Below are 26,953 nucleotides of genomic sequence, written 5' to 3'. Positions count from 1 at the left end.
ATTATAACAATGATTGAATTACATGCTTGCCAATGCTATTTGCATATTTAAATCTTTCCAATTAACCAAGAGGCACAGGAGGTCTCATGATCAAACCAATTGTTCCACCAGGAAAATCTTTTCTACCTTCTATTTTAAAATTTGAATAAATGTTTTCATATTTATTATGTAGTTTTATGTGTATTATCCGTATTACAAAAAGAGAAATATTTTGAAAACATTGAGCAATACTTTATGGAACACGACTTACACAATAGATTGTTATAATCAATAAATCTGGGATTACAGTAATGATATAATGCTATCCATTTTGTGATAAATTACAAGAGTGAGATGCTAATGGTTTCCTCATTTATATTGAATAAAGCAATGGTAAATGGAGGCAAGACTACAAGTTATTTATGAAGCCGTAAGTGAGAGAGGGCTGCATGGTATTTCTTTGGTAAATACGTATGCATATGAAAGTGCTAGTGCCAGCCTTTTGGAAATTAATCCCCCCCCACACACACAAAGACAACAACAACTGTGCTTTAAAAATCGGGGAGACCCAGCTTTCCGCTGTGGGTCTTGTCCATGCCTTCAGGCTTCCCCTCCACCACAAGCACAAAACCATCCAACAAACCTGTCCCAGCCCAGTTGCTAAGCCAGTCACCACCCTTCACATATTTTACAGGTCCTCCCACTGCCCATCAGTGAGCTAGCTTCTAACTCAAGGTTGGCCACCCTCAGCCCCCTGCCACTGCACCTGAGGTCTTCCTTTCTGCTCCTTTCCTCCCCAATGCCATCTTAAGGTCTTGGTTGTGAGAACTCTTCTGCCAGTCAGCAGCCATTTCTCGTGGTCATAGAGTTGGTGGCTCTGGCCCCTGCTCAGGTTTGGGAAGCTGAAGTTCACATCCTCAGCCTGCTCACCCGGCTCAAAGGATACCTGTCCCCCAAAGCAGAAAGCTGCCTGTGTGTGCTCCTGTATCCTCGCAGGTGGTGACCTTGCACGCAGCAGATGCGTCTCTCACGCCTGCTGCCTGGTCCTGCAGGAGAACTCTGCACTGTCAGACTCCACCAGGGACCCACCACTCCGATTCAGTGTTCATGAACGCCATGCAGTCTCCCCAGCACAACAGACTGCAGCACGTGCAACCATGAAAGTGGTCAAAACACTTCCAAAATAAAATAAGCCAAACAAAACACCGTACATGTGGGCAATGTGGCTGCTAGCACTTCTCTAAACCGTACTCTCAGCCACCGCATCTCTAACCGTTTGTTTCCCTTCCTAAAACACGTGGATCGTTTCTCCACGTCAGCAACTCGGAACCCACGGAGACCCAGAACGGGGTACTGATATTTGCCTTTCCAGCTGGCATTTTAAAATGGCCTTTGCTCCCGGGCGGAGCAGCCCAAAGCGCAGCAGCAATGAGCAGGAAACCAGCTGTGGTTCTCTGACTCCCAGCTGCTCCCAAGGCTGAACAATGGTCAAGGCTGAGCCAAAGTTTCTCAGCCAAGGATTCCCTTTTTAAAAACCAATGATATTCTGTGCTGAGGGACAAACAAACAGACAGACAAAGCCAAAAAGTTATCTTTTGGATTCAGCCACTTCCATCACATAAGTAGGGGCGTCTACAGACAGGAAAACCATTTCACTTCAATCCTAAACATTTAAAAGCGTTTTTTCTGGGGCTGGAATGTCATTTCCTGGTATTATGGCATCTTTGATGTGGGTCTTTTGTGAATATGAAGCCATCTCACAGCTTTTGGAATTTGTTTGAGATAGAGTCACAAACAGAACGTCCTGGGAGGTGGGTATGGGTAGACACAGGAAGGAATTCAGGCTCCACTCAGTACATTTTGGGGGGCGCTCTAACATTTTTCCGCATACCTGGAAGAGTCTGTGTACCTTGTGACCAGTAAGTACTTTGCATAGATGCAATATTCCTATAGCTCTAAAGTTAAGGTTTAAAAAAACCTTAACTGTCCCCACCAAAGCCACAAATGACCCAGATAGCTGGGACCCAAGCATCCATCAGTCCTCACTGGACTCATCAGCACCTGAACACAGCTCCTTGCTACCCTTCTGAGATGATTCCAAGTGGCCTCCAGATGTACCACTGTTGCTTCCCCTATGCCTCTGGTTGTTCCCCTGGTCTGCTTTGCTGGCCTGGCCTCCCCTCCTGCTCCTCACAAAACAGGAATTTCCCAGGGCCCAACCTTTCAACGTCTCTCTCACTGGGGATCCCCTCTGATCTTATTTCTTCACACACCAACTATCAGCCAGACTCCCATCCATTCTCTCTCCAGCACAGATCTTCCTCTGAGCCTCTCAGCTCTGAATACAGCGCCCACGCAGCCCCTGCACTGGGGTATCCCATAATCTTCTCAAACTCAGCTTGTTCACAACCCAACTTCTAATCTCTTTTTGCACCCAACTTTGGGGGCCACAGCCTTTCCCATCCCTACCTCAAACTGAAGGACAGGCCATCATTACAGACCTTCCTCTTTTTCTCACATCCTCTACCAATGGTGGGACATCTTAAGGCTCTGTCTTCAAAATACATCCAGGAAGACACTTCCAGTGTCATCTAGGAAACATGCTACAGTGACTCCTGTCTACGTTACTAGAGTGGCCTCTAAGAGGGTTTCCTAGGTTCTACCCTTGCCTTCCACCTCCTGCAGAGTTTTCTCAACAGAGGCCAGGATGAAATGAGTCCCATCCTTCTGTTTAAAACTCCACATGGACTTCCTTCCCATCACAACCTAGAATTTTCCAATGACTGCCACACCAAACAAGCCCATTAGTGCCATCTCCTGACCCACCCTGGCCCTTGCTCTCCATGGGTTCATGCAACCTGCCAGTATGCTCTCCCCTCAAGCCTTGGCATCCACTGCTCCTTCTCTCTGCTCAGGGGTAAATTGCCAGCTCCTGCAGCTACTTGAAGTCTGTGTTCAAATATCATCTGTTCAGCAAGACTTCCCTGACTGCCCCGTTAAAAACTACAACCTGCCCCACCCACAAAGCTTGGTCTACGTTTTCTTTTTTCCACACCTGAATCCTATCATGTAAAATAAGTTACTTTTTCATATTGTAAGCTGTACACTGTCTCTTGTGCCTGACCCACCCTCTCTTCTACTCACACCTCTACCTAAATAGTCTCCATGAGAGTGGTCAGGTGTGCTGCTGTGTGCATGGCGAGTGCAAACTGGGAAGGAGGGTGCCTGAGAGTTCAGTCCATATGTCCTCAATGAATTCATGGATCTGTGAGACCCTGGGTATGGCACCTTGACTTTCTAAGACTGTTTCCTGACTCCAGCATAAGAGGAGCAACATCAACCTCCACCATAGTTAGAAGCAATAAAGGAACCACTTGTGGAATGTCCTCGTATCAAGGATATTCCTTACAATTCATTCAGGATAGTTATTGGAAATGTACCTAACGCTGCAACTTAAGAGGGATAGAAAGTTCCATCCAGGCAACCCTACTGTCTTTCCTGACAATGTCCTGAGACTCAGTGGGAAGAGATAAGCAAAGGATTCCAAGCCTTCCTTTTCCAGATTCAAAGTTACCTGTGAGAAGTGCAGGTGACAGAGAAGGAGGTGTCTTCCAGCCAGGCCCCAGAGTCCTGCTGGGCTTATGTGCATTCAGCTGGCTCTGTCCTTACTTCTGGAGCCCACATGGGGAGGTGACAAGAGGTCTCTGGTACTAGGTGTCCCTGACCTGGGAAGGGGGTCCCTTGAGAGCATCAGACTCAGCAAGGTGCAAGGTACCTGGGAAGCAAGAGAAAGACAAGGCAGTCAGGGAACAGGGAGGACAACTGGTGGGTCACCAGGCCAACAGTAGTAGAGCCTTTGTGTCACCAAGCATGGGTGGAAGGCTGTTGACACAACCATTAGATACCTTCCACATTAACTTTGTAAAGCCTGATAGCTCACTGGAGAAGTGAAGTTTACTAGAGAAAACAATCAAATTCCAACTAGACATTATCACATGAATCCAACAATACAGACAATTTCAGCACACAAGTTGTCCTTGGTCTCCCATTCTGTTCAACGGTGTTCCTATAGAGAAAAGTTTAGTCAGAGAAAAGCGTGCTCCCCAGGGACAACCTCAAAAAGTATAACTCAAAAATGTATGATAAAATAAACAAAAATGGAATTAAAAGGGTACAACAGACACAATAAACAGGCAAAATGGAAGATTGGAGGTACTCAAAGGTCAGAAGAGCCACAGGAAAGAAACACTAAAAGGGCAGACATAGGGGGCTGGTGGAGTGGCTCAAGCTGTAGTATGCCTGCCTAAAGGGGCAGACATAAACTCCACATTATCAGTAATTACACTGAATATCTTAAAACACCCCAGATAAAAGGAAGACACTGGTAGAATGGATAAAAACTATGTGCTTTTACATAAGGCACATTTCACAACAAAACCAGTAAAATACTTAGAAACAAATTTAACTGAAGAAATGTAAGACTTGTAAATTTGAAAACCACCAAAATATCATTAAAAGAAATTAAAGTCCTACATAGTAGAAAGACATCACATGTTCACAGACTGACAAACTGTTGTTAAAATAGCAACACTTCCAAAATTGGTTAGTAGATAATTGATAAATCCAATGTAAGCTCTATTAGAATTCCAGATGCCTTTTTTGCAAAAATTGACTAGCTGGTCCTAAAATTCATGCAGAAGTCCAAAAGACCTTAAATAGCCAAAAGGACCCTGAAAAGAAAAGAAAGTTAGAAGAGTTACAGTTCTTAACATCAAATCTTACTACAAATTTATATTAGTAAAGATAGCATACTACAAAAGACAAAAAGCCAGCTGTGATGGCAAGCCTATAATCTCTGTACTTGGGAAGCTGTGAGGCAAGAGAATATAAGCTTGAAGACAACCCGGACTCCCCAGTGAAAATCTGTCTCAAAAAAAAAACCAAAAACCAGCAGACAAAGATGAGTTGACAATTCAGAAACAAACCCCTATGTGTATGGCTAATTGGTTTTTGACAGGAGTGCCATGATGTTTTGGTGGGAAAATGACAAATAGGGCTGAAGAACTGAATCGCATGACAGGTCTTACACTTTTCAAAAAATTAACCAAATGATTCTAGACCTAACTGTAAGAGCTAAAGTCATAACACTCCTGGGAAGAAAATGAGAGCAAAACCTTCTCATTTTGAGTCAGGCAATGACTTCTTAGGTTGGATTCCAAGAACACAAACAGGACACAAACTAGAAACACCACACCCCATCCAAGCTAAAGAACGTTTGTATGTCAGAGGACGTCATCCAGAAAGTGAAAAGTCAGCCCATGATACAGGAAAAAAAAATACCTGCAAATCATATATCTTATAAGGGACTTGATTGAGAATCTATAACAAATCCTTAACATTCAAAAGAGTGAAAATGAAAACTAGGCAAAGCACTGGAACAGACCTGTCTCTGAAGAGGACATTCATGTGCAAGAAGTTCTGTACGATTCCTCGTGTGGGGAAATGAAAACCAAAACCACAAGGAGGCTTCACAGCCCCTGGGTGACTAGAATGAAGTATACAGGCAAGAACTGGAGAAATCTGAGCCCATTCAGGCCAGTGAGACTATAAAGCAATGAGGGTGCTTTGGGAAATAGTTTGCAGTTCCTTAAAGTGTTAAAACACAGTGTCACCAGGGCTCACGATGCAGGGATTCCTCACATAGGTATACACCAAAAGGCAACTGAAAACAATGGGCATGATTAAAGCAACGATATTCATACTAGCCAAAACCCCACTGCATCACCTGGTGAGTGTGGTCTATCCACACCATAGATTTGGCTGTGGTTCCCAGTCACACCTCGACACAGATAAATCTCGAAAACACTGTGAAAGAAATCAGACGCAGAAGGCCACACAGTATACAAAGCCATCTATATACAATGTCCAGAGTAGGAAACTCCACGGAAACAAAAGTGATTTACTGGTTTGCAAAAGCTTGGAGCATTGAAGATTAAGGAACGAATGCTTAATGGACACAGGTGGAGCTGTAGGCTCTGGAGAATGTTCTGGAACTAATGGTGATGCTTGAAAAGCTGAGTATGCTAAAAAACGTGGAAGGGCACACTTTAAAGTGGTGACTTTTATGCTATGTGAATTTTATCTCTATAAAACTATTATCACAGAGGGAGGAAGAGAGGAGAAGGAGAGAGAGGAGGGAAGAGGAGAGAAAGAAAAGTTATGAAAAGAAAAAATAGCAGGGCAAGCAAGATGGCATGAGAACTTTCCAAGTTTGTTTTGCTTTTCTCAAGTACAGCTTAGCTCATCAGGACTGCAATACCAGCATCTGCACACTGCTTGTTTTCAGATGTTTCTGATTAGAGAGAAAAGAATGGCAAGGGCTTCTATTCCCCCTCCAGCCTAACCAACCATTGCAGCCTCTTCAGCGAGGACCTTCAAAGCAGCCAAGTGGACAGCAGACAAGCCGATGGGCAGACACAAACACCTCTTCAGTTCTATTCCTTCCTCATTGCTCTCTCACTACAATAACAGGCTTTGCCCACATGCATCCTGGGAATGCTGACCTTTTTTTTCTTTGCAGTGCTTAAGAACAGGCTGCTGAAGGCCAAAGCCATCACAGCTCACCACGCCTCACCAGCATAGCACTGAGCCCATCTCCAGACACCCCTAGCCTGCACAGAGCAAGCCTCTCACCTACGTACAGCTGCTCCTACTGTGCCCTCAGCAGCTGAGACACCTGTTCCAGGAAATGATATCCACTAAGCTGCAAATCCAGTCTCTGCCTTCACATGGCAACAATCCTGACTCTTAGACAAAAGACAATAGAGTCTCTTTTGCTCCAGGGTTCTGCTGGTTTTCACAGGTAAGAACAGCCTGTAAATAGAACTGTAACCTCCAGCAGGAGGGAAGCTCTCTGCTCAGCTGATGCACTAGCAACAGGCGTCTTCAGAGCTGCATCATAAACAGCTTTATAAAAGAGAGCTCACTTGCTGGCCTGCAGAGCTCTCTGCCCAGGGGCTGTGGCCGGAGCCCTGTGCCCCTGCCTCTCAGGCTGTGGCCAGGCTGCAAAACCCTGTTGCCACCATTCCAGCAGCCCACTGTCACAAAGCTGGCTTGCATCTGCACTGCCTCAGTTCCAGAAAAAGCGGGGGACTAACGAGTGGCAGCATTTCACTTGGCTGGCTGTCATGTGTATTTTAATGTACAGGCCCCAGCTGTGGTGCACGCCTCTTGGGTAGCCAGTCCTGCTCCCCCTCATACTCCAGTGACAGTGAGAAAGCAGTGCACATGTCAGACGGCCGGTCCTCTCCTTATGCTTCTCAGCAAACCTTGATATTTTTTGTGCCTGTTTTTGCAGAACACCAAGAAAGATGCCCCTCTTTCTCAACCGAATCTTGCGCTCTTGCCACCTGCAGGGACACTGGCAGGAGGGCTCAGAACCTATTAAGAAGGTCCCTGCTCTCAAGGAGTTCAGACAACACAGAAACCCTTATGCCCATACCCAGCCCTTCAAGTAATTGCAAAAACAACAACGATAAATACACTACTATTTGTCACTTTAAGCAAATATGACAAAATAGGGGACAAGGCTTCTTTTCCCAGCAGTGTGTTCCTCAGGCAATTCCAATTTAATTAATTCACTCCTTCATACGAACATGGACACTATGAGTTATAAAAAGTGAAAGTTTCAAAATAACCCAAGAAAGCCGAGGTGTTGCAAAAACAAATATTCAAGAAAGTATCTCACTCGCCTGTTTCATCAATTAGATGCACATCAATACATGAGGGTCCTATGTGAGCTACATATAGTGCAAGCCCTTGTTACCGCTAGCATCACTTCTTACTAAATAAATGAACAAAACTAAGAACTAAGTACAGCTGGAATCGCTAAAATAAAAAAGTTTGTGAGAGCAGTTTTTTAAACACTAAGATCCTTGGATCTTTGTGGTGTCCGTATATAAACATACACATGCACACACATACATGTGTGTATACATGCATCAGCAGCAAGCCATAAAAAGAGAAATGAAGTAATTCCAGGTAGAGGAAGGCATCCTACATTCTTAAGCAGTCTTCGAGGCCTATGAAGGAGTGATATTTTAAGTGAGACCTGAATGAAATGAGGAAGGGGGACAAGAGGACACTTGGGAAAAAAAACATGTTGAGCCAACATTGATGGAGACTGGGCTTGGCTGTTGTGACAAGGTGCCCTTCCACCACCTGTACACATGCAGGATCTACACAGGTGGTGAGCGTGGGGCCACTAGGCTACTCTGGGATGGACAGAGTGGAGCCATCTGTGTCTATGCTGTAGTAGTCAGGAGATCCCAAGAGCTCACCTGAGCAAGGGGGTCAAAGGAAAAAGACAAGGGTCTTTTGCCTCAGTACAGTGCTCAACACTGTGCACAGGGTGTGCATTGCAGCCAACATGGAAGGAATCAACCTGGAGAGCATCTTTTTGGAAAGCCAAGGGATCCAGCAGGACCACGGAGTCTGCCTGAGAAGTCCTGAGGCTCAGCTCATCAATGTGGAGTCCAGGTGAAGGGTTAAGGAATTCCCAACCACATCCAGCTGCCAGGTGCAGGCAGAGTAGAAGAATCTGCATTTGGCCAAAGCTGGGTTGTTGCCAGGTGATGACAGAAGAAGGAACAAGGACAACGATGGCCTTCTAGAAAGCAGTGAGGACAGGACAGAGTGGTGATGAACAAAGAAAGAGGAGCAAGGCCAAAGGTCCCCATGGGGTGGAAGTATTTCCAGGGATCAGGGACAAAGGAGTCAGTTGCAATGAGAGAGGAAGAGGGGTCAGAGACTACTGATGTCCAGGAGCCAGAATCCCTGGGTACGTGACAGAAACAAGAGAGAATGGGAGAGCTAAGACAGAAGACTGTATAGAGGAGACCAGGGAGAAACTGTGGACCTAAGTTTCAGAATGGCCTGTTGTGGAGACGCAAAAATGGGTGAAGTAGGAACAGAAAGGAAGACAGTGAGCCAGCTGCTAAACTCTCCCAAGAACATGGAGGAAAGTGGGTCTGGGAGGTGTGCAGAAGACTCACACGGGGAGGAGGAGGACAGTCAAGTCTGATGGCTCAGCTTGGTAGCCTGTGTGACAGCAGAAACAGGAAGACTACTTAAATGTCTACCAGTACAGGACAAACTGAGTGTGGTATCATCCACACTACTGAAGAATAAGCTGGTCCTACCTGTGCTGTTATGCAGACACCTGCAAACAAAAAGGCACAGTACAAAACAATTTAAATATGACCACATTTGTAAAAGTAATTGAACACACACGATTGCTCTTAGAAGAATGCAAAGGAAAAGTAAACCTGGTGAGCCAGGCACCAGGGGCTCACATCTGTAAACCTAGTTACTTGGAGGGGCTGAGATCAAGAGGATCGCAGTTCGAGGCCAACCCAGGCAAACAGTTGGAGAGACTCCACATACACACACCATCTCCAAAATAACCACAGCAAAATGGACTGCAGGTGTGGCTCAAGTGGTAGAGTGCTTGCTTTGCAAGTGCAAAGTCCTAAGTTCAAACCCCAATTCTACCCCCCTAAAAAATAATAAATAATAAAAAATGTAAAAACCTGCTGATAATAGCTTTAAGTGAAAAGAGATTTACTCTCCATTTTATTCCATTTCTAAACTTCATTTTACTTTTTGCATTTATAACTTTAAATTTTTCAAGGCTAAGTTTTTGATATTGTAGACTTTACCCAAATTTTTGTATGTTAAGAGAAAAGTCATTCTTTTTCTTGCCCAACAAAGGATCACATATCCTAATTATAATATATTGCAAGCTCTGAGCTAAAAGACCCCATTTCTTTGCATTCCTGGATCCCTGAAGCACACTGGTAGTACAGGGGCTGCTGGACAACACACAGAGGAGTGGGACCTAGTGGGGACCTTCCTTCACCTGACCGCCTCTCTTCTTCCTCCCCATGATGAATGGACAGTTCAGACTCTGCTCACCTGCTCACCAGTTATCACTGCAAAACACTGCTCAGAGGATCCAAAAGAATCCCTCCTGTTCCCCCCAGCCTCCCTGTTTCCACATCTAGGACTTAGGAGCTGCTGCTGGTCTTGCCAGTCAGGATTTCCAAACACAGCACAGCTCTAGGCAGCGAAGCTCGTGGAGGTCTGCACACGTGTGATTTGTTTGGCTTTAATATGAATAGCGGTCTTGTCCAGCTGCACTAAGGCGCCTCTGTTTGCTGTACGGTATACTGAGCCTCGTGCACTGGGAAACGAAGGGCCCCACAGTCATAGCTTCAGAGCTGCCTTGCAGTCATTTCATATCTGTCTTCTCTGGGGAAAAATAAAATGCACTCTTCAGCAATGGAGACATTTGTCAAATTAGAGCAATGGCACAAGGCAGTGGCTCACTGGTTATCAATTAATTAAGTGAGGTTTTTTTATCTCTTGCGGTGATGAAAGGCATTTGGCTAATTCTGCCATCACTCGTAATTCTAAGAAATCACTCATAAAAATGAGCTGATTCTTAGGCTTAAAGCTGTTCACAAAGAACCAATTGATCTTCCCGACAGGATGCCAAAGTAGGCACAAAATAAGTTTGTTGTAGCACAGACATTAGTCCAGGAAAATAATTTATTTAGAATGGTGAGACAAAACACACACTAACTTTAAAGAGCCTGGAAAGCAATTATTTTGACTACACCTCTAAAAGGGAATAATGTAAATTTACATGTGCTCAGAAAGGGGGAAAAAAACCTCCAAACAGCAAACTGCACTATTTTCTATGTAAAACAAATGTGTGGCAGAGATGGTGGGGGGATGACAGTGGAGGGATCACTTATGTAAGAAACTGAGGCCCACAGATGCCTCTGGCTCAGAAGACTGAAGTCCTGGGGCAGGAGGGAGAGCTGCCTTGCACTCTTGGTTTTGTAATGTTAGACAATTGATTTTTAAATGTCTTGCATGAATTTTACTTACTCATCAAGGTAAAATTCATATAGCATAGGTGAACTCTTTTAAAGTTCACAAGTCAGCAGGATTTAGTACATTCACAGTGCTGTGCAGTTCCAAACATTTTCATCACCTGGAAACAAAACCCAAACCCACAAGCAGTCATTTCCTACATTTTCTCCCAGGTCTCTTCTGGAGAGTTCCTATCAGTGGAGACATCTGATTTTCTAACTTTTAATGTCTGACTTCTTTTGTAGTTCATTTTTTAACTAAAATTTAAATAACATATTTCTTAGAAAATTTCCATCAGTCATTTGTTAATTTTTTTTTCAAAAATATTTGGATGTGCCAGGTGCTAGTGGCTCACGCCTGTAATCCTAACCACTCCAGAGGCAGAGATCGGAACCAGGCAAATGGTTCATGAGACCCTATCTTGAGAAAACCCTTCACAAAACAGGCTGGCGTTGTGACTCAAGGTGTAGCTCTTAAGTTCAGGCCCCAGTACTGGAAAAAAAATTGAATGTCTAAATACTGTAAACCAATTAGGTCACATCCCACAGAAGATGAAACTACCCATGCAAAGCATATCCAAGTATTCATTCCCTAGTTAACAGGACAAAAAATGATGTCAATAAGGTATCTAGCACACCCAACCTATGCAGAAGGAACACGAGTAATTTAAAAGAGACAGAATGCTGGATTCAAAGCTAGAGGGAAAGAAGGGAGAGTTCATTAAGTTTACTGACAGGTTAGAAGGTCAAGACCAGAACCATAAAGCTGCCCAGCTCTGAGAGACCCATATGAAATGCTGCCTTCTCTACCACTAAGTCCAGTACTTCCACAGGTGTAACTGAACACACATGGGAAGCAGGCAGAGTAGCTCAGGTGGGGATTAAACTACAAGGTGGACACCTTAGAATTGAGCTCTGATTGTGAAGAACAGAAAAGTCTGTACTTCCATCCTTACAAGAAAAGGCTAGAGAAACCCAAAAATCAGCACTTTCTTAGATCCATCAAAAAAAACTGAGGTCGCAAGACAAGCCCATGGAATCACATAAACATTGAGCCAGAGAAGTCAGAAAAAGAGCAGAAAAAAAATAACAGATGCAATAAACAGAAAACAGCAACAAACATGATAGACATTAGTCCAAGATCAAAAAATCACTTTAAACCAAATGTCCTAAATATATTAGTTAAAAGATACAGATTTTCAGAGTGGATAAAAAAAGCAAAACTCAACCGTATGTTGTGTTGTCTACAAAAACCCACTTTAAGTATACAGATGCAGATTAAAAGTAAAGAGATGGAGAAAGATGTACCATGCTAACACTAATCAAAAGAAAGATGGACCAGGTACATTAATTTCAGACAAAGGCGAGTTCAAAACAAGAAGTCATCAGAGACAAAGATGAACATTACAGAATAATAAAGGGGTCAAATTCTCCAAGAAGACATAAAAATCCTAACAACAGTGCATCAAAACACAGGAGGCAAAACTGATAGAACCTTAAGAAGAAACAGACAAGTCAGCTATTAAATAGTTTTTATTTATTAGCTAACACCCTCTTATCAGAAATGCACAAACCCAGCAGGCAAAAAAAACAGGAAGAACAAAGGTAACTCAACAGCACAACCCTGAACTTGACTGCTTGCCATCCAAGGACAGCAGAAAACACACTCCTAAATTGTGCCCATGGCTCACGCCTGTAATCCTAGCACTCAGGAGGTGGAGATCAGGAGAATCTCGGTTCAAAGTCAACCAGGGCAAATAGTTCATGAGATCCTATCTCGAAAAACCCTTCACAAAAACAGGGCTGGTAGAGTGGTTCAAAGTGAAAGCCTGAGTTCAAGTCCCAGTACCAAAAAAAAAAAAGGAAAACTCACTCCTCCTCATGCTATGAACCATTCTGGGCCATAAGACACAACTCAAATGTAAAAACAAATGATTAACAAAAACACAGAAATCATAAAATGTGCTCTTGATTCACACAGAAACCAGTAACAGAAACATAGCTAGAAAAGCCCCACCTATCTGGAGACTAAACAGCCCACTTCGAGATAACACAAAGGCCACCAGCACTTTCACTACAAATTTAACACAAAACAATGATCAAAACAGAAAAACAGGGGAAGGAAGAGACGGCACTATTTCATTTAGGCTACCCTATCTTTAGGTGAGAAACTAGAGAAAATAATCAACAGCTTGGATGGGTCTAATTCTTTCGTTCGTTTGTTTGCTTGCTTGTTTGTTTGTATGCAAACAGGAGGATCAACTCAGGGCTCCGGTGTGCTACGCCAGCACTCTAGCACTGAGTCACATCCCCAGCCCCGAAGTCTCCCCATTCTTGTGAATTGGAAGGGTAAACTTTGACTCGGCCGATGAAGTGTTTTTCAAGATGGGATGTAAATACCTCAGTAGTGTGTGCCACTCTCAGTTTCCACAGGCCACCTTTCCAAGGTCCTACCTGTCACCTGTCAAACTACTGTGGCTATTTGTGGGTTCACCTTTTGGATGCGCCGGCAACATTTTCTCTGTATTTTGTGTTTTTGTTTGTTTGTTTGTTTTTAACAGAAGCAATCCTAGTACTACTCTCATTTTATTCCCATTTTATTTAAAGATAAATAAAATGGGAACATTTATTTACAGAGAAGCTGAAGGTCTTTGCACAAGTCTGGGGAGGAGGGGCTGAGGTCTTGGACAAGATCCCTCCTCTCTGTCCCCGTGGTCTTACCTCATCCTGCCCACGCACTGACCACAGCCGCCAGCCTGTGAGAGGGCCGCAGGCGCTCGGGCTCACTGCCTCGGTTCTGAGGCTGGCCACCAGCCTCCCAATCTGCCCGGGCCTGACATAACCGGGAGCCCCACAGGCGCCCTGGGGAACAGTGCTGATGTTTGCCCTGCTCTGTTTTGTCTAATAACAGGAGGCTCCTTCCTTGCGCCTTACTCGTTTCTCTTCAAGCCACTGCAGCAAAATGCCCACTTAAGGCCGAGGGTTAATTCACTGAAACAAATTTGCTGTGTGTGAAATTAAAAAATGCGTGTGTTGGGGGCAGCACAATTTACATTTAAAAATTGCTTCACTAAATTAATACACTTCACTATGAAATGAAATACAGCTGTCACTTGGTATCGAGCCAGGGCTTGGTTCCAGTCTTTGCTCCCCAAGGACACGGAAATCCACAGATGCTCAAGGTCCTGAGAGAACAGGTATGGTATTTGCCCAGAACCTACCCACGCCCCCCTTCCACTTTAAATCACTAGATTAAGTCCCGATGCCCCGTACAATCCGAACACTATGTAATAGTTGTTATACTGTAATTTAGGGAATAACCGGGGGAAAAGTCTGCACATGGTTCAGTAGACAGGGGTTTATTTCCCCCTCCCCCAAAATCTTTCAATTTCAGGTTGGTTGAATTCAAGGCTGCAGAGTGCCCACTATGAAGCCACACTAAAAAGCCAAAAACAGGAAAAAATGTCAAGATCCTTGTGAGTTATGATTCTTTTCCTCAATGCACTGTCCGTATTTATAACCATATTGAGCACATGGTTCGGTCTCACCATCGTTTTCACTTCATAATAAATCATAAACTTTTTCCCATGGTCACAATCTCTAAAAACCTTATCTAATTAGATCTTGCCCATATTTAGATCTTGTCCACTTGGAGCTATTATTTAAAAAAACAAAAACAATAAGCATTTGTGCATAAACCACTTATTTCTCTCCATATTTAGCATCATTTCCTGGAGCTGGATTGCAAAAAAAAAATAATGTATTTATCCTTCAGCCATCCCTTCTAGAAATTTATCCCTCCTGCTGAGCCAACAGGATTTATATCACTTCCTTCCTGTCACGAAGCCATTTCATCATACTAGAAAATGTTTCTTTTAGCTAATTTCTCTTTGAAAAAAATTCTAAATGATAAGGATTTCATGTTTACCAAGAAAACCTTTATCTTATCTAGTAAGGTATTTATTATGGCTTAACACAGTTATGTTGTAACTAGGCTGACTTCAAATAAACAGTATGGTGTAGAAAATATGCTCAGATTCAATACAGGGAAACATCCAAACATAAAGTCATTCAAATACAATTATATGAGTTTCCACATGCTTATTTTATTAGCAGCTCACTGAGGATTAGTTTATACAGGTGAGTGGTTTTGAAAATCACCCTAGGGTGGTGTTTCAGAAAAAAAGAAAAACTTTCAGGCAAAATCTCAATAGCCTTTATTTTTAAAACGCAGAGTTCAGTTAAAAGGTCAACATGCTGAAGTTTGGTGTACCAGGACCTGTGTTGGAGCAAGATACATCTCTGCCCCAAGAGCCCTACTTTCTGTTCATTCACCCCTGGAAGTGGACCAGGCAACAACCGTCCAAGACTGGGCTGATCTCCACAGCCAGGTGGGGGAAAGAAAGGCCTCACCTCACTTCATGACAAACATTTAAAAGCTCCCTCATTTCAGGGTAGATATGATTTCTATCTAAGTGTACATGAGTTTCAGTTGGCTCAAGGACAGCTATATTTTGTTGACATAATAAAACATATGTGTTAACATTAATCCTGTTTTGTTTTGTTTTTTAAGTACTTTGGAGCTAGTCCTTACTTCCAGTTTTTAAAAATATCCCACTTGGCAATACTCATGCAAGCTTTGGTGCCCCACCCACCCAGTGAGTAAAGGGATTCCGAGTTTTTCCCGTCATTCCAAGACCAGAGCCTCTTAGAACAGCAATGAAGCCCGATGGGGCCACACAGCTCCCTTTGAGGGGCAGGAAGATACTGAACCGTTCTTTGACCATCAGGGTAGGGTATATGATGAGACAATGCTGAGATAGGGATGGGAGATGAAGTCTGCCAGGAGGCCCAGGGGCACAGTGTGTCAGGTGACCGCAGGAAAGGATGCAGGCCACAGAGAATAGGTCAGGGAAAGCCACAGGCTTTGGCAATACAGGAAAAAAAAAAAAGTGGGGCAGCTATGAAAGCAAGGATGCAGATGAGGACCACAGCCTTCCCCAAAAGGAGGTCAGCTGCCTGGAGGCGGTCAGCCTGAGGACAGCAGTGTTTGGTGAGTGAGCAACTGGCCAGGGCCACAGCTCAGTGTTTGGAACTTGCACACTTGGGCTGGTGCAGGTGCAGGAACTGCCACAGAGGCAGGCATAGGAGAGGTCTCTCCTCACCAGCCTCATGGGGCACCAAGTATGTCCAGGACTGGACAGTGCACTTGCCTTGGCCCTGGAAGGCCAAAATGGCAACAGCCCACTCCCTCGCAGCTGTGAGAGGAACCGTTGGACCAGACTGAAGAAAAACTAGGACATGTGGTAACTAACCTGAAGGAAAGGTGATGGACATCCAGGTATAGTTCAGTGGTCAGGAGTTTTATGAGGAAAAATGGTAGGTTCATCTAACCCTAGCCCTTCCTGCTACACATTTAAAAAATAATAACAGTCGAGAACTTTTGAATCTAATTTGATACTAAATTAAAATCCTAATAATAACAGGCTGCAGAGAACACGAGTGCCCACATGGGCCAGGAATCCCAAGCATCCACACCAGACTCCAGACATGAATGAAGGTGGTAAACAGCACAAAACAGGGCCAGAGACACTGGTGTGGGAGCCTACAATGCCCGTGGGCCAGGCCTTGGGGCAGACAAGCTCTCCAGAGGAGCAGGGCTCATTAAAAGGCTACTAACATCCAGAGAAGCCATGTCTCCAAGTTCCTCCACGTCAGTAGCACACAGGGCCAAGGAAACAGAACAAGAGCTGCATGTGTAATTTTTAATTTCCCATAACCACATTTTAAAAAAGGAAGCAAGGGTAGGTGATTTTTAGTAATATATTTTATTTAAGCCAATGTAACCAAAAATATCGTCTCAACCTGTGATCCATATAAAAACTACTACAGAGCCTTCATATTTGGTTTTCACTCTATAATCGTTGACACCCACTTCCAGGGCAGCTCACTGGGACCTGCCAGAGGCTCCTGGACCACACTTCCCCTTCGCTGGCACAAGTGAGGTTGTACCATCTAGAGAAACCACCCGTATCGGCCAGGCCAGCCGAACACAGCTCAAAGCCTCCATCAGTCAGTCCCCAGCACACACAGCTGAGCTGTACTCTCTGCCCTGGCCAGGGACAGAGCGAATACAAGGTCACTGTCAAGGAAGCTGTGCTGAGGGCCAAAGGGGAAGGAGTCCAAGGAGTGATTAGAGCATTAACAGATAAGAACCACTCCCGGCTGGCAGCCAATCGGCCTGCAGGAATCACGTCACAAGGAAGGAAAGTCAGGTCCTTCCCAGTGACATTCATACTCCATAGCTAGTGGCTGGTGGAGGGAGAGCCCAGATAAATCTTTATGGAGCGCCAGCAACAGCCAGCTAGCTCGCAATGAGGAGAAGTGAGGAGCAGGTGACAGGCTGGAGAAAGCACTTCCTACGTGTTCCAGCTGGGTGTTTTTCCTAGACTGAAACTGGAATTTATAAAATTCCAACAGCTTATGAAGCCTTGCCCAATTGGCCACAGTGTGCCACAACCTCCCTTGTCCCAGAAAAGTCTCATGGCCCCTCATGCCTTCTCTGAATGTCCTTACCCTCCCTCTACAGTCTTTAATTTGCCTTTAAATGCCCAGAACTCATTACCAATAATAAAATAAATGAATAGCACGATGCTTAATGGCTATGAGACTGTTTTTGGCCTTTGATGAGAAAAGATGCAGATTCAACTCAAACAACTACTTATGGAGCGCCTATGGTGTGGACCTGTGCAGGTGCTCAAGGCACACAGAAGTGAGCACATCAGGACCATGTGCCTGGCCCTCGCCCCACTCCACACTGGGCCTGTGTTTGTTTCTGAACACTGAAGCCACATGCACGTTGCTTGGATCTTGCCCCACACAGATTCTTGATTTTTAAGGAATTGCAGATGAATGAAGGGAAGGACAGTTCATTAAACCCAGCACAGCCAACCACTGCAGTAGGTGGTTTTTCATGGGCTCTATATGGTCCAGGCCTCAAATCACCTCCTCCCTGCTCCCAGGCTCTCACTAGCTCACCTTCGCTCACTCCTGGGATTGTCCTGCAGCCAGGCTCCAAGAAGCCACTGAAACCTGAACAGAGGCTGCTGCAATGACTCTGGAACAACTTGTCACTTCCTGATAGAAAGAGACAGGTGCCACATGCCCTGACTCTACCTGACTCTGTGGCTACCTGAAACACAGATGTCAGCCTGCAGTCAAGGTCATCCATCATGGACCACCAGGCAACCATCATGTGGGCAAAGTTACAATAAGATAAGGATGGTGAGGCAGGAAGAGGAGAGCCTGGGTTCTTGGTGACATCACAGAGCAGCTGCACCAGCAGCAATCACCTGCTTCTGACACCTTGTCACTGAGGAAACAGACCTCTGCTAGTTCAAGTCCTGGTTACTAGGTGTTCTGCTGCTAACCAAGTACACCATAACATATACAAATGCACACAAATGTGTACTAACCCATACTTGGGTTATACATGTGTGTGTGTTCCTCAAAAGATATGCTGAACTCCCCAATACCTGTGAGTGTGCCCTCCTTACGGTCTTTGCAGGTGCACTCACATTAAAATGGCTTCTTAGGATGGGCCCTAGTCCAATGTGACTGGGGTTCTCACAAAAAGAGAAGCAGCAACAGAGAGGCAGAGAAGGAAGATTCCAAGCACTGGAATGATGTACAGGCGTGGATTCTGTACCCTGCATCTGCTTTTTACCTGTGGTTGGCTCACGTAGCACTCTGAGTTCCCTACTGGCTCCTATCCTAGGATAAAAACTCTCATATTTGGCTACCATTGCCACACTATGTGTGGTGACAGGAGTAATGGAGAGTCTAAGAGCAAGGGTGGGAGAGGAAAGGCACACCTTGAAGAGGCAGGTCCTTGGGAGTGAGTCCACCAACTGACAGAATAAAAGATTTGTTTTGGTTTTCATTTTTCTGCCACATCTCACCCCATCCAACAACCAGACTGGCTCTGCTCTCAGGGCCTGTGGTGACCAGTACCCTGTGCCCTAAGAAAGAGGGCAGAGAGTCAGATCTGACCCATCCACTTTGGGGACTTCGAGTGTATAACTCCTGCCAAATGAAGAGGAAGAAATATACACTTTCTAGCCAAAAAATTTTCCATCCTGGGGAACTAACGCTGACAGCCTTACAGAGGTCTTTCTATTCCATTGCCCTAGAATGTTCCACTCCACTTCCAGCTACAAGAGGTCTTGTGGGGCAATCAGGACAGTCAGGGAAAACTGATTAATGGGACCAGGACCAGCTGCTTCTGTATGTTTTGATCACATAAGGAAGAAGAGGCCCCATGGTCTCTGCAAGCATGCACACTTGCAATGCGTACGTCTCCCAGGGAACACATGTGTACCACGCTTGTGAGTGCCTAAGTGACCCCCATAGTCACTCAGAAAACAGACTCATCAGGGCAGGAAGTGGTGGCATATGCTTGTGGTCCCAGTTACTCTGCTCTGGAGATGAACGTAGGAGGATGAGGGTTCCAGCAAGCACAAAGCCCTAAAATCAAACCCCAGTACCACCACCAAAGAATAAAGTTCACGTCTATTACATTGGAACTGTCCTATCTTGTTGCCTACACTGCCACAGTACCCGCCACAGTACCCTAGGACTTCCCCACCACATTGAGCCACAGGACTGCCTTCAACTCTCTCCACTCTTGAGGCAAGCCACTGTCCCCACCTGGCTTCTTATGTTCTGCAGTGTACAGCTCTGTGACCTGGCCTTCCAGAGAGAGGCCCAACATCACCTGACACTCTCTGGTTGTGCTGGAGAAGGGAATTTAAATGCTCACTCCACTTCCTCATGGAGGAACTTCCTGCAGCTTCCCTCTGGAACCACTATGTTTTCAATCACTTCACAGACTCTCACGCAGAAGGGGTGTGATGTGCACTGAGGGAATGCCAAAATGAATAAGTTCCTGCCTTTGTGGAGCTTATAATTTAGTAGAGGAAATAAGAGCTACACAGATCACTAAAATTAGATTAGATAAATGCAATTATGGCTTCTAAAAAAAAGTTGCTATGGAACCACCTGGGGGAGAAAAACCTGAAGCCTGCAGAGAGGAGGAGGCAGGCGCCTGAACCCAGAGCAAAGCCACGGCCAGGGTCCACGTCTGCAGTGGGCCTTCTGCTCCCTGTGCCTCATCTCCTCCTCTGTCAAATGCAGTGTCAGAAGAGCAGCTCTCCACTGTCACCCACATTCGCGTTTCTACAGCTATAAGGGAAAGGGGACAGGTATAGGGAGGGGGCCCTCAGCAGTCTGGCCTTGGACACAGCAGGAGAGAAGTCCAGTCAGCAACTGTTGGGAGATCAGTCCTAGGATGATGGGCTAGAGCCGCTGGTGAGGCATCTTGAGTGCTCAACCAAGGGCTACTCAGGCTTTCAATAGGCCACAGGGTTGCTGGTGGTGTCTGAGCAGGGAGTGACCAGAGGTAAGTGGTCAGAATGCAGAGGGTCAATCCACAGTACCAACATAAAACATCCCAGGAAAGTTTGAAAAACTACCTGTGCCTTTGCATACACCTATTAAAGAGAAAGTCTGAACTTGAGGAAAAAGACTGTCGGTGCCTAGCTCTGCTCATTTCTGTGCAGGGAAATACCTCCTATTCCCAGTCAAGTGGAGCCTCAAGCACTGGCTGCCTCTGACAGCAGGCTCCCTTCCTGTGGGGATGTGGGCAGAGGATGGGGTCCAGCAAGTGTTATAGAAACCTGAGGGTCCATTCTGGAATAGGAGAAGCCCGCAGGTGAGGGTGCAGTGAGACAGGGAAGGAGGGCAGGTAGGGAGGGCTCAAGAGCCATGGGCCACTTATCCTGGTCACCAATTTACACTCTGATATGCACTAGAAAAGGTCAGCTGTCTGCATGCCTCACAAGTCAAGGACATCCAGAGATGTTCTAGTATGATGCATCTGTACAGTTACCCTCCCCCACAGGTGGTCCTAATGTGCCACCACCACCTGTGCCCTGACCCAAAGGACTGCCTGAAAACCAGCTCTTGGGAAGCCTAAAAAGTTCTCCCAGGTGCATATTCCTAGATCAGACACAAAACCCGTCCAATCCATAAACCAACTGAAGGATGGTCGCCATCTGCTTTAAATCTGGGGTCCTACCCTGTTCGCTCCACAGGTCTCTGCTGTGGAACTGCGCTGGCCCAGGCAGAAGACCCTGATGCCTTTGCTGGGACTAACTTCTATTCAGAGCTTCTCCATGCTGAGCCACAGGTGGTGATAGGGCCTTAGAAGTGCCACCAACCTTATTAGGCCACAGAACAGGACAGCAATACTCCTGGATTGTACTGACAATGACTGCTACAGAGGTTCCTCCAACCCTTCCCTGGACTCTCTCCTCCACCAAGTACAGCTGGAGGGGTAGGAAGGGAAACAGAGGAAACACTTAAAGGAAAGAGGTTCCCAAACAAAACAATGAACATAAAAATGAACTGATGGGACTTTCAGAAGACCCCACAAATGAATCAACAGTGCCACAAAAGGGAATCTTTGTTGGAACAGCTCTCAGAAACAAAGGATCACTCTCAAACATGACAGTGACAGACCAGGTGACCTCAGCCCCTCTGTGACGGTTCTAAGTTCGCTATTCACCCGAGGCTGTTTCTTGCAGATTGAGGCCAAGATTTTTGGCCTTGACCCTCTTATTTGTGTGGTGTAGCGGGACTCATCCTGCAAATCCCAGTAAGCAGGCTCTTTACCACACAGGGCAGGGCAGGCTCCTCGGATCAGGCCCACTGTACTCTGCACACCTCCACTGCTGTTCTGACTCCACTGTTAAGGTTACATATTAATGGCTTTGCTTCCCTATCCCCAGACTATATCCTCCTCAAGATCATGGAATCTATCCATTTCTGCAAGCCTCTGAGGTCAAAGCCGGGCTTCAACATGAACCACCTGGGAGACCTCAGAAGCCATCTCTGCTCTAGATTTCACTCCTTCTGTCAGGTAGGGGGAGAAATGCTGAGAGCTGCACCTGCAATCCATGCAAAGCACCGATGCTCAGCACCTGGCATGTGGCAAATGCCCAGTGAATATTAACTGTTTTCTCTCGATTTAGGATCAAATGCTAGCTGACACACTCCTCCAGGCCATCAGGGAAGTGACTTTTCTCTGTAACCTGCATCCAGCTTGTAAACTCACACCCTAGAGAAAGGTTCTCCCAGTTCTGTAGAACAGCCAGGGGGCATTTTCCAACTCAAGCTTGAGCTTCACAGAAGGAAAGTGGAGACTCCGTTCTCCTCTCAGGCCTCGTTTCTCAACAGATGACCTTGGAGAAAAGCCGCCCTTCTAAGAGTTAAAATACATTTTTTTCTTGCTAAAGTTCTTACAAAAGGTTTTTTATATGGTGAGTTGTCCTACAATATTGATCTTCCTGGCAAATACCACTGAAGCAGTGCATCTGTTTTTCTAAATGTAGGAAAATATTTAGGCTGACACCATGGTGCTATCCTGAAGGACTGGGGACATACAGAAGGGTGAAGGTGTGTACCGGTTGGTTATCCAAGGTCAGAGCCCTGGGGGGTGGGGGAAACTGTTGCATGCTAGTACTTGCAGGTATGTTAAGTTAACTCCATCTGATTAATAAACGGTATCCCTGTGCATCAACAATGCAGAAACAGGGGAGCAAGGGAGCTGGACCTAGAGCAACTACGTCAAATGTTCCAGCCTGGAAGGAAAGCACCTTCAACATAATTCTTGGATCTGAAAGGAGAATAGAGACAGTCAATCTCCTGAGAAGATTCCATTTGGCCCACGGTCTCTGAATGACCTCTCACATCCCACACTCCATGAAATGGAGGTCTTTGCTTGGTCAAATGCCCTGGCAAGGGCTCAATACCTTTGAGTGGCTATAGAACACAGCCTCCCAGGGAAGCAAACACATCCTCATCCTGTTCCAAGAGCAGAGGGGGAGAAAGGACCACAGATAGTAGGAAGAACTGATGCCAGGCCACACCCACCAGAGCCCAGTGTGACCAAGGCAACAGACCACTCCTCCCCAGCCAGTGTCCTCATAGTCACAGTGGGCATGGGGTTTGAGGGAATGCTGAGCCAATGGATCTGTGAGGGTCCATGTACTTCTGTGACTCTCAGTAGCCCAAGCCAGGCTTCCTTCCCGTCTCTACCACCAGAGAGAAAGGCTCCCCAGAAAAGAGGAGAAAATTAAACAGAAGAAGGCAGCCAGGCCAAATTAGGAACCACAGTGGGAAAGCCAGGATTGTGAGTCAGGCAGTGTGGCTGGTAGTTTCTGGCCCTGTGGCTGTCGACACAGACTGAGCGGCACATGTGCCCTGGGTATCAGCAGCTTCAGGTGAACAGTGCATGAGGTCCTTCCAAAGTCCCAAACCACACTGAAGTCAAGGAGCATCTGGAAACAGGCATTACGAGCTAGCATGCTGAAGACACTGGAATGTGCTTACAAAATACGTAAGTTGGCAGAGCCCCACTCCGTTGCATAGCCTGTGAGAGCCACATCACTTCAGCTTCCCTTCCCTAGTCCCCCTTCTAGAGGGACTGAAATTAGAGTTGGGGCATCTCCAAGATGGTGATAAATCAGTGCTGGAAATTTTCCATCCCTTCAAACTAGGCCATATGCACCCATTTTCTCATGAGGCCCTCAATTCACCTTGATCCTCATGCAAGTGGTACAGGTGGAAGGCCACACCTGGTGTATTGGGGCAGGGGGAATTGAGTGGGAGAGATGTCTGACTCTAAAGCCCACAATGGGTATACTGGGCAGGCCTACCCTTTCTTCAACACTGCTGTGGACACTGTAAAGCAAGGCTTACACAGCCCACTGTGCTCCTCCAAAATCATCAATGGCTCCCACTTCACAAAGTCAAGTCCAAAGCCTTGGCCTGGAACTCAGACTTCAGGATTTATCCCCAGCTGACCTCTCTAGCCCCATTTTTTTTGCACGCTTTTTAAAAAGTTAATAAAAACAAAACTGGGGAAAGCACTAGAAAAAAGCCAGCAAACTTGGCTCCTAATCTCAGCACTGGAGAAAATGATTCAGTAAGCAAGCTTGGTCTCCTTCCTAGCCAGCCACTTGGTCAACCCCAGTGGTCACTCTCATTGCCCTACCTTCCCACCCCCACTTAACTGGGGCAGTTCCCCGCTAAGAGGGGCCCTTCCCACCAGCGTGGCCCTGCCCCACCTGGAGCCTGGACTCCAAGGCCCCCTCCTTCACAAAGGCCCCTGCCTGGCCCATCTCCACCCTCCCCTCCCCCGAGGACTGCCACAGTGCTGACAGCATCTAGACCAACTTCTCTTCCCTTCTGCCTGGCATTTTATTTATAAAACGGCCCTTATCTGCTGCCCAAACACTCACCCTGGCCTGGTTACTGGTTCTTAGTAGATCTCCCAGAAAGTGCGGCACAGTGATCGCTGGGGCCATCTCTACCTCTCTGGTTACCCTGCCTTTGACCCCACACAGTGCAGAGGGGGAAAAACAGCTCAACAGGCATTTCCTTGTATTTAGTTTATTGTTATTATTCTTTGGGGGAAAATGAGAACAAGAAGCAGACCAAACTTTCGGCCAGACCACCCTGAGCCCTGCCCATGAAGATCTTTAAGGTAAAGGTCTCCCCTCTTCCCACGCGGCCCTGAAGCCTCCGGCTTGCAGAAGCGATCGGATCGCTGGGCGCCAAGGATGGCGCGCGTGGCCTGCCGCGCTGCGGAGGCGCGGGGTGGACGAGAGGGCGACGGACGCGGCCTCGGGGACTGGCGGGCCCGGGACGGGTGGCGGCCGGACCTGACCTTTCCGCGGCGGCCGCTCCTGGGCGGTGCTCGCCCTGTTCAGCAACGTGCCGAGCCCTGCCCGGGGCCTGCGGACGGGCCCGGCAAGAGGCGACCGTGACCCAAGCCCCGGGAGCTGCAGACGACCCCAGGGCGCGCGATTCCCAAGAGGTTACCGCACTGGGACGCAGGCGGCACCGGCGCGGGCCACCGAGGGCAGGGCGGGCGTCCTCGGCCAGGAGCCGGCGGGACCCCACCCCACTGTGCGCCAGTGGCCTCCGCCCCGACGCCATCCGAGTGTCCGAATGGATCGGGCCAGGCGGGCGCCGCACGAGCCCCGAGGCCGACCCCCGCAAAGCCACATCCCGCCCTCCCAGCGCCGCGGCAGGCTCCGGTGATGCCGACACAAAGGGGACGCGCGCGTCACCTACCTGATCCCGCGCGGTCCGGACTCCCGCTCGGCTGTGGCGCGCGGCCTCGACGGCTCTGCCGGATGTCGGCTGCGGGTGTCAGTGCCCACTGTCGGTCTCCAGGGCGCGCAGCAGCGCCGGCCCGCACGGCAGCGCCCTTTACTCCTTCCCCGCCCTCTGCCCCGAGCAGAGCAGCCCGCGCGGGAAGCGGCGGCGGGAGCGGGAGCGCGCACAGAGCGCGGGCGCGAGGGAGGGTCGGCCTGCCGGACCCGCCCGCCAGCGCCCTCTGCCGACCAACCGTGCCCCCTGCCGCCGGCCCGTGCTTGCTGCCAGGTCCACCTTGCCCCAGGACCAGGATGGAGGCATGCAGGCCTGTGCTGGAGCACCCAGGTCACCCCAAGGATGGTGATGCAAATAAGACCCCCGATGGTGGCTTCCTGATTCCAACACTAGGGGAACAAAGAGCTGCTAGAAAGAAGGGCAGCTTGAGGTTAAGGGTGACTCAGTCTTAACCTCAAGGACCTTGAGTAAAGCAGCTAGGCCCTCGGGTCCATTGCGGCCAGACCTCAGGCCAGACAAACATGAGAAAGCCTCTGAGTTCCCCAAAACCTCAGTTAATGAAAGCTGAGAGCCTTTCTGTGCCCACAAGAAATGCCTTCTCACTCGGTTTGTGCATCCATAAAAAAACAAAGCAAAACAAAACAATGTCTTCACCTATGACCTGGTTATGGAGAAAGGGGCAACCTGGGTGGCCTGGTGCGTCTCTGCATATGACGCAGGCATAGCAGTCCGTTCCTTTTTCTCATTGAACGTGGAATTCCTATCTTCTTGCCAGTCATGGTGGCTGGAAGTTCACAGTATTAAACTGCATGTCAGCCATGCATGTATGAACAAAACGTACGACCGTATGTGAAATACCGGTGTTTCTTCAATGCATAGGCTCTTTTCTCCTGAATTACCCGGGAAATCCACTATGAGGTTTTCCCTCCAAATCCTACCCCCGTACTGCTTTTGAGCTCTACCGCCTGCAAACCAAATGACCTTACACAAGGCACTGCTTTCTGTTTCTGTTTTCTCATCTGGAAAATGCAGAAGGCAATAGCATAGATGTCATAGACCTCCTGAGGGGTTCAGGTCAGCACCACTGCCAAACCTGAGCCCTAAGTTACTATTTGCCTCAAGAATTAAACCAGAAAAATTTTAACAATATTGGGGAGGGAGGATAAAGGAGGATGATGGAGGGGTGAATTCAGCTATAATATATTGTGAAAACTTTTGTAAATGTCACAATGCACCCCCAGTGCAACAGTAACCTGATAATTAAAAATGTAAAGAACAATTAACAATCCTGAAGTTCTGCATAATTTGTCTTCCTCTGTTACATTCATGTCTTTACCAGAAAAAAATAGGCCTCATCTACATTGAGAAGTTATGTTGTTAAATATTTTCTGTTTTCAAAAACACAAACAAGCACTTGCCTTCTTTTCAGAAATGTCATTATTCAAGAGAAATGCCTTGTGAGGGACCCTAACAACAGCACTTTGTTACTCTGGCCTCTCCCTAGAAGATGGAAACAGGATGCACTTTGACAGAAATGCATCCACACCTCCCAGAGCCTGGTGGAGCACCCCGGAAGTTATGAATGGATAAGAGAATGCACGGTGGGGAAGGGCCGAAAGCTCACGGGGAACCCCACATGACCTTTCGTGTATTCCCAAGGTAGTCTGTGGTCACATGAACAGAAGTCAAGCAGCGCAGAACGTAAAGGTGCATCGGGGAGAAATACAAAACCAACCTCCACCCAACTGTACAAGTGAGCCCTGTGTATGCTCACACAGTAGCCTGTGTGGCTT

General features: G+C 46.8%; 1 protein-coding gene across 3 annotated transcripts in view; it reads right to left on the bottom strand.

Moving 5' to 3' along the window:
- Rnf144a (ring finger protein 144A) overlaps window positions 1-25,332 on the bottom strand; it is a 114,712-nt gene extending 89,380 nt beyond the window's left edge. The window contains exons 1-2 of one of the 3 annotated variants that reach the window (XM_074049102.1): window positions 25,122-25,258; window positions 3,554-3,754 (exon numbers count right to left, since the gene is read on the bottom strand). Coding sequence is in view for 1 of the 3 variants with exons in the window: in XM_074049100.1 (XP_073905201.1) it covers window positions 746-830 (85 nt within the window). In the remaining 2 variants the exon portion in view is untranslated. Of the gene's footprint in view, window positions 1-745; window positions 3,506-3,553; window positions 3,755-25,121 lie in introns of those variants that run through there. The other 2 variants (XM_074049104.1, XM_074049100.1) reach the window with 2 other exon arrangements.
- Window positions 25,333-26,953: the final 1,621 nt, after the last annotated feature.

This window comes from Castor canadensis, chromosome 12 (genome assembly GCF_047511655.1).
Source record: "Castor canadensis chromosome 12, mCasCan1.hap1v2, whole genome shotgun sequence".
Classification (NCBI taxonomy): Eukaryota; Metazoa; Chordata; class Mammalia; order Rodentia; family Castoridae; genus Castor; species Castor canadensis.
Note: the sequence above shows the minus strand (reverse complement) of the source record. Positions and strands in the feature narration are given on the sequence as shown.